Here is a 12,126-nt window from a genome sequence, read left to right on the forward strand (position 1 = left end):
GAGCAAAACAAAGAATTTACTTCAGTTCTCATTCGTCTTAACTCTATAATGTTGTTGCTTTAACCAAGTGATTGAGACATTACAATTCATTTAATGTAGTAAATTTAGTTATAAAACTCACTTATGAAAGCGGCGTTATCTTGTGTTGCACAGAAACTGAGTATTAACTGCTGAATATATACTGTACATGTATATGAACATATTCAATATAATGCAAGAATAGTTCTGTACAATGCCTTATCATCATGAAACACAGTGACATAGTTACAACCAAATAGTGTTAGTCTTCTCTTCCCTTCCTTAGAATCAGCACACAGATACACAGACACACATGCATGTGCACGTGTTTGCAGACATGTACATGCACCTGCACATGTGCAACCACACACACGCACACACACGCACACACACGCACACACACGCACACACACGCACACACACGCACACATAGCAGCTTCCTTTCCATTACCAGGGCTGGAGTAGGCCCAAGCTATATGGCAGATAAACAGATGGAATTTTTTCATTGCACACTGAGCTTTTTGTATAGCCAATAGGCTCCTTTTACTCCTTTCACTCATAGGATTCTGCTGGCGAGAGTTGCCTTGGAATCTGGCTGATGTGACAAACTGACTTTTTTCCCCCTCCTAACGCATAAGCAATGGCACAACACAGCTATTCATTTCCATAAATCCATTTAAATACACATTAAGATCAAGAGCCAAGGAAATAACATTCAAAAAACCTTGTACGCGAGTGCAAATAAAGGTTGTGCGTGTGTGCGTGTGTGCGCGTGCGTGCATGTCTACGCACCTGTGTGTCTGTGCGCGCGTGTGTGTGCGTGTGTGGGTGTGTATGTGTGACAATGATGTGTCTGTGAATGCATAAACCAAATCCTAACTGTCAGTGAGAGAGATAGGGGTCACAGGTCGGCAGCTTTCCGGAGGCTTTCTCTCTATCTCCTTTGACAGCTCCCAAGATGCAGTGGGCCACCGGGGCACTGCGTCTGTCTCTCTTGTCCGTCTGTCTCTCCTGAAATCCGTCCCAAGCAGATCGCTTCCCTTCTCAGAGCGCTTCATCCTAAACAGGTCAAGGACAGACCCTGCCTCCCTTCAGGAGTCCTCAGCTTCTTTGTTAACGAACCAGTCCGCCGCCCTTCAGCTAACTGGGACAACAAAGAGGTTTAGAGGAAAATTCGGCTCTGTCTGAATGAGAAAGTATTTATAAACAAACCGCTTTCCGCTCTCTTCAAAAGCCTCTTTCCTCTTAACCCTATTTTTTTTTTCAGAATGAAATTCATACAAAATAAAGCAGAAGGAAAAAAAACAAACCAAAAAAAAAAACAATCTATTCTTCTTAGAGAGGGCCTTTCACATCAAGGAATAGGTATACTGTCTTGTGTTGTTTTGGATATGAAAACATCAACAATATGGCTCTTTAAAAACAAAGGCATCCCTGTCTTCCAGTTAGTTAAGTGAGAATCCTACAACATATTATAATAAAAACTTCTTCTCCATACATAAGGTTTAATCAATGAGCACTAGTTGTTCTTTTCTTCATTGTGTTCTTCATTCAAAATGTACTTTAAACTCTACTGAAGTTCAATTTCATGACATCTGCAGTCATAGCTATACATATCAAGTATCTCAGTCCTGCCTCTGATGGCTTTGAGTAATTTAGGAAAGATGTAACAGGATGTTGCACACTGCTCTCATGGCTCTCACCTTCTGTACAGACAACACAAGTTCCTCCAGTTTCCAAGTTGGGATGCCTGCCAGACATAATCCCTCCAAGCAGGTGGGTCACATTTTTGTGACACAAGTGTTTTCTCACTTATGTCAACCAGCAGAGAGTAGTGCTGAGAAAATCCCGGGGTGTTAGAAGCGTTGCTGAGGTGCTAAAACACACCCCAGAATCACAGACCCCAACCCTGACATATCTGCCTGGCAAACTTCATACAACAGTTTAACAGGTATGAGGTGCAAATTCCAAAACCAGAGCTCACAACAGATTCAAATATTCAAGACTCCTTGATTTAGCACTGATATATTTGTAGTAACTTTTGTAGTAATTTAGTCATTAAATTTGAGATACTGAGTTGAGACGTGTCTGCCTTTCCTCTCTTTGTCTGCCTATGAGCATGGTGATACTGTAGGCTTTAACATTTCCCATAGACAAGGTTGGCTAACATGCTGTGCAGTAGCTGTATTGTTCTCACTGATCCACTGAGTAATAGAAATATTCTAAAAATAGAACAATTCACTGCCCCTTGTCTCTCAGTCTGTCATTGGGGAAAATATGGCCCTGAAACTAAAATCTCATCTATTTTGAGCTATGATCACAATGTCCATCAGTGTTCACTGCTCCAATTTACAGTGCTATAAATTCCCTGAACTGCAAATCAAAAATATATTTCCTCAATTAAACGATTTCACTGACTATGAAATTGTTCCTAGACTCTAAAGAGAGGCAATCAAATTGTTTTCATATAGTTAAGTAAAAGCAAGCTCTCTTGTCTTATAGGAGTGCTTTAGATTCTTGCCACAGTTCTCCCAGGTGTCATGTTCAATAGCCTGTGTTTACGAGAGGGGGGGTATTCATTGTGTCTGTGTATCACCCCAGCAGGGTAGTTTCGCAGACACTCTGTCTTCTAGTCAACACTTTAATTAGTATTGTGTTGTGGAACAACAACAGCTTCTCCTTATTTCCCTTCAACATGCCCCCTCCGGGCTACCAATTAAAAACCTCCTCACAAGATTAGGTTCTCACCACTGCACTGCAAGAAGTTGTGGATGTGAGAGCGCTAGATGAGATTCTGTTCGTGATTACAGTACAGGCGTACAGGGATGATCTGTCGTACTCGCAGGAAATCCACCCACAGCCATTCTCTCCTCCTCTCATCCACCTCCTGTCCAAGGATCTGACCTCCTGTGAGACAACTTAATGTGTCTGACGCTTGTGCTCAAATCCAACTGTTCATTGACAAAAAAACACTGTGCAGCATGCTTCGCCGTGCATGGATGTGCAAAAACATGTCCTCCTCCACTGAGCACCATTTGCGTTGTCAATGGGGTACTCCAGCGCTCTGTCACACCATATGAGCAGCAGCATGGTACTATCAGGCAATGCAACATATGTTGGACATTGCTACTCCTCCATACAAATGCCATTCAGCCAGTATGAGGCTGTGCTGATTAATGGGCGCTCCTACCCCTTCCTTGTTCTCATCATGCTCAAAGTTTACAACACATGCCAAGCACCCTCTCATCATGCGTCTTCACAGCAGTGTGCTATGTTTCGTGATCAGTTGAGTGAACTATTCAATCATCATGCACGAGCCATAAAAAAGCATATTAAACCACATTTATGAGCATTCAATGGGCCACCTCCCCAACTAAAATGTAAATAAGATGTGATAAATAAGATATACCACTTCCCTGCAGAGATCTCACTGCTTAGGGTAAGTTACAGTCATGTTACAACATTCTCAGTGGGAGGAAAGGAGACCTGGTTTCCATGCCAACAGCCTTTACCCACATACAGTATGCCCAGTCTGCTTCCTGGCATAGAAACCCACTTAATGCCAGTTACCCAATCAGCATGAGGAAATCAGTGAAAATAATTAGGTCAGATAGTGACCACTGACGATGAATTGAGAGGAGATGAAGAGGGAAAGAAAGAAAGAGAACGAGTGGAACAAAGACTGAGAAAGAAATGGAGAGATCTTTGTTGTAAGCTTCTGTAGTATGACATAAATCATAAGGAATAGTCCAACACAGTACCCGCCTAGAATTTGCAATATCTATTGGTGGAACAAAGTGCATATCCACATCCTTCCATGTAGCTTCAGGCGCTGACACATATGATAGGCATGGAAGTGCATCTAGACCTGCCATAAAACTTCAAATAAATTTCTGATTTCAAACAGCCGCCTGCCTTTCATAGCAAAGTAGACTGTGACAAACACCAGGTTGATAATCATTTACATTGCCTGCAAGACTGCAAGACCCTTAAAATGAGCATCTCAGAGCCACAATTACTCCTACTGGTTACATGGTATATGGAGACATGTAAAGGTGCATGCTAGTTTGTGTAGATATAAATGGAATACTTAGCAATACATTTCTGTCTTTTTGTACAAGTAAATTCCCTTGTGGCATCTCCGGTTCATGTGCAGATAAAATGAATATTTCTGTCCAGTAATGACCTGTCATAGAATGGTCATTTTATTGCACATTTGAAAGTGAATGTTCATTATTTCCAAGGCTTGAGTTGCTTTTCACACAGAGTAGTTACACTTTGCAGTGGATGTGCCGGTATCCTTGTGTGCGTGTGTGCACATTTGGGGGAAGGGTTAGTGAAGTGAATACACAGAAGCACTTAAGACTGCTTCTCTCATATCTTGGGGCACAATGGCTGCTCAAAGCTAGGCCAAGCGTTCAATAGACACTGAAGCCCAAATATTTTCAGACCCATAGATTTGTTTCACTGAGCTGCATTAAAAGAGGGCCATGTCCAGGGCAGAGAGAACATTACTTCCATGTGACAGCAGGCTGTTTACTCCAGTGCCTCGTATCCCCTTGGCCTCACTACTAGACTGGGTGTCCCCTTGTATTGATTGAAACCAAACTAAGTGGCCTAATCCTTGCGTGCCACCCCAGAGGAATAGGACAAAGCTTGTCCATTGCCTGTCTTGTCTGCCCTTGTGTGTGTGTGTGTATGTGTGTGTGTGTGTGTGTGTGTGTGTGTGTGTGTGTGTGTACTCGCATGTTTACGTGCACATGTATGTCCGAGTGTGTGCGCCTGCATGTTACATCAGGAGGAGAGTAATAACAAATGTGAAACAGAAGTGCCCTATTCTAAGTGAAAAGAAAATTACAGTATAACATTTAAAAGAAAAACAATCTGGTGTGCAAATGTATACCTTGTTTAATTCACAGTGGGCTAAACTGCATCATTGGCAAAAAGTTGTTCATGTAAATTCCATATGTTACCCTTGTCTAATTTTACTACAAAAGGTCAATGCGGAAATTAGACAGGTAAAACAGGTAAAAGTGAAAGAGCACCTTATGTATTCTTACATACAGTACTGTTAAAACCTCAGCGACTGGACCGGTTCCCTCAACATTTCAAATGATGTTATTTAGAGTTCCAGTTGTTATAGGTGTTCAATATCATCCTGTTCTAAGTCTTCCTCTGCCAGCAACACTGATATTATGTCCCTTCAATATATTTTCCAAGATGAACAGGAATACAGTGCAAAGCGGTGCCTGTAGCTAGGTTGGTGTGCGTTTGCCTGCCGCTGTTCATCTGTACACTGTATGTAGGTCAGACACCCTTACAGTAGTTATACGTATGTGGGTTCTCATTTAAATTGCAGTTGACACTCATGGAAGATGTATGTATTGAGGCCTCAAGGCCCATTTATAATAAGGTGTTGGTTTATCATAGTGGTTACATAAAACTCTAACAGAAGGTTTAATGCTGTGTTAGGCGAGGCACTGCAGGCTGGCTCAGGTGTGTCAGTTTAGAAGCGTTACTCAATGGGCCTTCAAAAATAAAGGAGGATCCTGTATATCAACTTGTTCAAGGCATCAAACCACAGGAAAAGGATATCATACAGGCTGACATTACAAAGTACACAGTCCAACCCTCGACTGAGAACCTGGCAGGCTGAGATGTGCTCTGCCCTTGTTTTCATTTTCATAACTTTCTTACATTTTAAGCCTCCATTTAAAATTAGGGAGCCTTTTTGACATTCTTGCTTTTGTGGACTGATGCCCTAAATACGTCAGTGTCTGGGTTCCTCCGCTTTTCATTGTAGTAGTTGCCTTTCAGACAATATGAAGAGGAAGCACATGACAGAAGTAGGATCCCTTTACATACTTCTGCATGCGCTTGAACAAAATCAGACCCATGTCCATGGCTGACCACAGTGGATTACTAGCCAGGGGCCCAGACAGACTATTCTCAAGGTATAAAGATGGACGAATGAGCATTGACTCAGGCGCATTAGAAATCAAGTGAGAGGGGCTTGTCTTTGCCCCTCGGGCAGGGACAATAGAGACCGGGCCCACACACAATCCTCACTGTTGATACAATATTGACATGGCACTAATAGCCCTGGCTCCAAGACCGGGTGGAGGGGCAACCAGGCGAGGGGAAGATTGCGTGAAGGCCAGGCAAACCCGTCACTGTAGCCTCTCCACGACCCACTTTAGCTCAACAGCAAACACCATTCTATTTGTCTCTATGCATTACCCTCAGACACTTGACCACTGCAGCCCAACTCCCCCAGGAACTCTAAACTGGAGCTTAAGTCCCATACATAGACACACACGCGTGTGCGCACGCACACACACACGCACACGCACACACACACACACACACACACACACACACACACACACACATGCAAGCCAGCCAGCCTCTGAATGAAAAGTAGAACACTTTTTTCCAAACCCCTTTGGACATTACAGAGAAGACACCAATGCAATATGGCAATATTAACTCACTCCAAGCTTAAAGGGAAACACTGGTAAAAATTTTGCTTCTGGCTGATTACCAACATCAGTTTGCACTAGAAAAGCACTGATGACCTCCACACACACAAGTATAGCCTTTTTTCTCCGGTCTGGGCCACTAACTATGCATTCCACATGCCGCTGCCTCCCGGAAGCATCAAAAACAACTTGTTTTGTTGAGACCAAGCACTTGCCTAATCCATCACTACAGTCTTTAAATGAAACCATTCTATATATGCATGAGTAAGTTAATCTGATTCATCTTGGTCAGCATGGGTTGCATTTTTCCAAACTCCACTCAGTACATGTATCCAGTGGGGATAGTTGGCTCTGTCAAGACGAAGACCTTGTGTCCACTTTCATTTCTAGCAGAAAAATACTGGCAGTGCAGTGGGATGAAGTGCTTCGGTGTGGTGAGGGAAGAGTTGCAGTTTCTTTTTGGTATCTATGTCAACATCTCACCTATCATTCTAAAGGGAACGGTGCAGCACTTTTCTGAGAAGTTGAAATACTTTTATCTTGACGTACCCAGAGCGCAGCCCAAAAAAAAAAAAACGGTGGAGTGCTGTGAAAAATGATGCAGCATTTCTTCTATAGGTAGTTGCATGTAGTGTAACCGCATACAGTCTCTCCCTATCGAAAGCAGCTGAATAAAAGGTGCAGGCACTTGAAAAAAGAGGCTCATAGTATATACCGGGAACATGGCAGAGACCAGAACTATGAAGAAACACTAAAACATGATTTTTGGAAATGATATCTAGGTGTTGTTTGAGATAGAAGACAATAATACTAGGCATTACTTCCACATATAAGTGCATATGTGTTCTTTTCACTGCCCAAACAAGGGTAAGCCAACCAAATCCATCATTTCATCTTTTATTGTATTTCAAAAAACTCTCTTTAGATATGGGAACATTAAGGTTTTGAAAGACGAAGGCTCACAACACAAGCTTCCTGATGCCTTTCTCTTCTTCATACGGCCGTCCACATCTGCCTCAGTGCTGCAGACTTTGAAAGCCATTTGCCTTGCCCATGACTCCCAATGTGGTGATTTAAATGACTTGCCACGCTACTCTATGTTCCATCTCCCTGACACGTCTCCCAGCTTTCTTTGTTCAATAGCAATGCCAAGCCACTGATTTCCCATTTCTCTCTATATAGCTATAGACCTCAGGAGAAAAAAGTATTTTCAGAATGGCCAAAAGTAAATGTTTGCACTTGTTTGGAAGGACTACAGTTTCAATTTACACTATCAATCACAGCAAATCAGCATTTGAGAAGTTACTTCCAAAGAGTAATGTAGGCTATTTCATATCACATGTTACTTATAAATCACTAAGTTAAATGACAAATTCACGTTCTGTTGTTACTTATTGGTTTTGAGTTACTTTAACTAACATGCACAATTGTCTGTCGCCCAAAGCACATGTTCATCATCTATCATTTAAGCGCTCAAAAAAGCCCAACATAACATACAACATAAATTCAATTGTTTCCCTCCCCTTCAATAAACTCAGTCATGTGAGTATCTCCAAAAGAAAAATGCTGAGAGCTGCTATCTGTCTTTGATTTGATTATTTCAATTCAAGCAGATGTGTGTTACTTGAAAACGTAAATGAAGTAGCATTATCAAACTTTAATGATGCACTTTAGTCATGTTTTATACTTCTCAGCAGCTCATTCAAGTATTAATATTCTTGTAAAGTGTCATACTGAGTCATCCCCATCATTGTAGCACACTGTTGTTTTTGTCTGTTGCGATCATGTGGACTAATGTAAACGGGTGGGAGAGTCTAGTTTGACCTCCTTTTAACCAAAATCCTGATGACTGGGAGAAAACCTCACAAGTAGAGCTCAGCAGTGGATTTACAGACAACTGGGCATGACTATCAATATGTTCTGGTCAAAATAATTAACATTTTGGAAACAGCTGAATTTACATGAGGAGAAAGGTGAGATCGAACTGTACCGTCAGATATAACATTAGTTCCCTTGTGATTTGTGACTGACAGCTGTACAATGCACCGAGGCTCAGAACATTATGGGGCCAAAGGCTGCGAAATGGAGTTTTTCTCCATCTGAGAAGGCAGGGTGCCAAGACTACCCACTAGAGAGATATCTGGAAATGCAGAGGGCTCCACGTGTAAGTTGCTCCCTCTGAGACCCATTGCTCTGTTGTAAATTGCCTGCATTTCAGCTTATGCAAATACGTCTGGTAAAATGTGATACTCTTCTCTGAGATGTTTTTCTCATTTTCCTCCCACCGCCCCCCCCTCCCTCCCTCCCTCTCTCTCTCTCTATCCCCATGACAATCCATCAACACAGATAAAACCCAAACATCTTCAGCTACTTCATTTTTCCTACACATGGATTTTACTTGGCAGAGTGAGGCTTTCTGGTGTCACTATTCTAAGAACTGGTTCAATTCATCAGTAAAGAAAAGACACTTCTTGGAAAATGTGTTTTCCTGGTTGCGTATTGCGTCCCTTGGGGCTGCACACTGATCAGTCCTATTGTGTTGTTGGGTCAGCAGGAGTAATGAGACTAGCTCCAGTAACAAGGCTCAGCAGGTACAGCGCTTAAACTCAGCGATAATATATGCATGGATGTCCTGTGAGCGGCTCTCCTCCCAGTGCTGTAAATGAGCTCCGTGGGCCTGCTCAGGATGAATATGTATGACAGCAGAAAAAAAACAACTTCCGAACTGCGTCTCCCTTAAATGCACAAGGCAGGTTCATGAGGAGTTCGCCATCAAAAATATCCTTCAACACCTCCAGCATAACCCTACCTCTATGTTGATCCTAACACGGGCTGAGGAATGAAAGCAAGATAGATGACAAAGAAAAAAAAAAAGGGAAGGAGAGGGTTGGGGTCAGGATGTGCTACACTCAAGCTCACATCTCTTGGACAGAAGAATCCTTTTAGTGTTATCATGGCTAGCGGATATGTGCAGGGTGTACGGCTGCACTGGAATCTATTAACACTTTCTGTTGATAACAAAAGATGGGGTCTTATCGAGCTGGCAGTAGTGACTCAGAATGCATTAACATTTATGGTGCACCCTCCTCTGCTTTTTGTGTCATCTCCAGAGTGCCCACTCCGTTCTTTTTCTCCTTAATGCAGTTCAGCACTTTGCCCATTCACCCCTTACTGTGTGAACCACCGCAGAAGAAAATAATGACCAAACAAAATCCCTTGTGCATATTTTGCATAAGAAAGTAGCCTATTTTCTAAAGGTGGTGCAGACATTACCCTACTTCTCTCTACAGCTAAACATTAATGAGAACGCAATCCCCACGACCCAATGCCCATTTAACTGTGTTTAAGAGAGATTAATATAGCAGAACTTTTAACTTACATCATGTGGCTCGAAATAAGTTTAAATCTGTATGGTGTGTGTGTGTTTGTGTGTGTATATTCTGTTTGGTATTTGTCCATGCAATGTACAAGAAAAACATAAATTCTGGTAAAATTGTGCATAAATATAATATAATATGTTATTGTAATGGATTTTTTTGTGTTTTTGTTCTGTTTTGTTTGTTTAGTTTAGTAGAAATCATAGTTTGTTGCTCCCTCTAGTGGTTCATTGCTGTCTCAAATTTTAATTAACTTAAATAAATTGTCAGCCAGATGTCACAAATGTGGAAGTTATCATCCCAACTAAATCTCTGATATGATTCCAAAGGATTGTACAGAAACAGCTCTCGACTCCCTTAGTGAATACAATGAATATTCAAAGCTCAAAGCAGAACTACTAAAATCTGTGACAATATTCACTCTAATTAACCAAGTTACAGCATGTCAGTCTCCAGTATACAGTAGAAGTTTGGGCCTTAACCTAGTTCGATCAGCATCTGCGTCAGTTCACGAGGGAAATGGGTCACATGTCCTGGCCAAGGTTCTGCTCAGTAAGGACACAAGCACAGAATACAATAAGGGAATTGAACCGAGTCTCCAGAACAATAGCGAGCAGCGATACAAATGCTGTATGATAGCATAGGATAAAAATGTCCCTGTTGTTGATGCAGACACCTACCTTTACTGGTCTGGCACAAAGCTTTTTCTGGATGGAGTTAATTAGCTCAACAGATGGAACGCATAATGCATATAATGCTGTAAGAAGCCTAAGCGGCATGTCATTTTGTGTGATGCGCTTGGACAAATGAAAGACCCATCGTCCGGCCTTAATGCATGGGCCAGACAAAAGAATTCAGTCTGCCCTAATTTATGTTTACTGGATGCTTGTTTGAGTCAAATAAATGTCGATTTTTAAACAGTAGAATGCGGAGGAGGAGTCCTACCGTCATTGCAGAGCGGCCCTCCGAAAGACGTCATGCTACAGTCGCAGCTGAAGCCCTCCCACTGCTGAAGACACACACCCTGGTTGGCACACGAGTCCTCTTGGCACGTCGTGCTGGGGCCTGGGTACGGAGACAAAGAGCCACCGGGTAAGCAGACTTCTCCAGTGTGAGGATATACAGTCTGCCTTGCTTCTAGACTGCAGCCTGACAGTATGTGTGAAATTAAATGCCACACAGAAAATACAGACAATAAGCTACTGCGAACACACGGCTCGTACAAACACACATGTTCAATGCAAACACACTCGCGGCTACAGTGTGTTTAGCTATACATTGCATTCTATTCTACATTCACATTCTGTTTATAAGAAACAACTGCATGGGTGCTTAATCTTTACAAACCAATCTAATGTACTGTATTCCTGAACCCCCCTATGAATCTATTTGTACTCAGTAAACATGTTCTGTAAACAGACACAGCAAAAACACCACATATATATACATAAACACCATAAAAAAAACATTTGAGGCATTTAAATGAGTTCAAATAATTCTTATGTTGGGATTAAAATGGTTGTCATTACTGATTTTTAATTACCCTCTTTCTTGCTCCTCGTTTTATTTCATATTTTACGTTAAGTGTGGCAGAATACAGAAAGTTAAAGGCAACAGTATACATTGAGTTATAATGCATTCATAGAGTTACCCAGCTCCTGGGCTGTATAGCGCTGACATGTTCATTCTCTTAAAAAGTAGCAACAAAATAGCGGTGGTTAGCAAATGATCTTAAAAGGACCAACCACAGACTTTCATCATCTATATCTAGCTGTGCAGTGAGCAGCTGAGTATGGAACATTTGCACCTTCCCATACTGATGCATTTCCATGGCTGGCAGACAGCGAGGTGTGATACTACTCCCAAATGAGTTTACAGTCAAAGTGTTTGATCTTCTCGGCTGCGCATCTATCCTTTCCATCACTCAACCAGCGAATCGGTCAGTTGGTCAGTCAGTCTGTCAGTCTGGGCCAATCTGCACAGGTATAAAACTGTACAGACTGTCCGCCTGTCTGTTTGTCTGACAGCGATCCCCTGAATTACTTCAGTTAATGGAGAAATGTTAGTGGAATGGAAAAAGGGTTAGTATGGATGTTAATGTTATTATTATTATTATTATTGTTTTATGTCTGCTATGTTTTAACAAATTAAATCAAAAGTTTTACCGTATTTCTAACATTTGAATTATTTTTGTGTTGGATTATATACTCATTAATACTGGCCATCTTATTGGTGATGCTTATCATTGT

At 41.7% G+C, this 12,126-nt stretch overlaps 1 protein-coding gene across 21 annotated transcripts in view; it reads right to left on the reverse strand.

The window, feature by feature from the left end:
* LOC139910623 (neurexin-1a) overlaps nucleotides 1-12,126 on the reverse strand; it is a 253,219-nt gene that overhangs the window by 113,796 nt on the left and 127,297 nt on the right. For all 21 annotated transcript variants that reach the window (XM_071897985.2, XM_071897984.2, XM_071897981.2 and 18 more), the window contains one exon: nucleotides 10,823-10,942. In XM_071897985.2, the coding sequence (XP_071754086.2) occupies nucleotides 10,823-10,942 (120 nt within the window). The remainder of the gene's footprint in view (nucleotides 1-10,822; nucleotides 10,943-12,126) is intronic.

This window comes from Centroberyx gerrardi, chromosome 15 (assembly GCF_048128805.1).
Source record: "Centroberyx gerrardi isolate f3 chromosome 15, fCenGer3.hap1.cur.20231027, whole genome shotgun sequence".
Classification (NCBI taxonomy): domain Eukaryota; kingdom Metazoa; phylum Chordata; class Actinopteri; order Beryciformes; family Berycidae; genus Centroberyx; species Centroberyx gerrardi.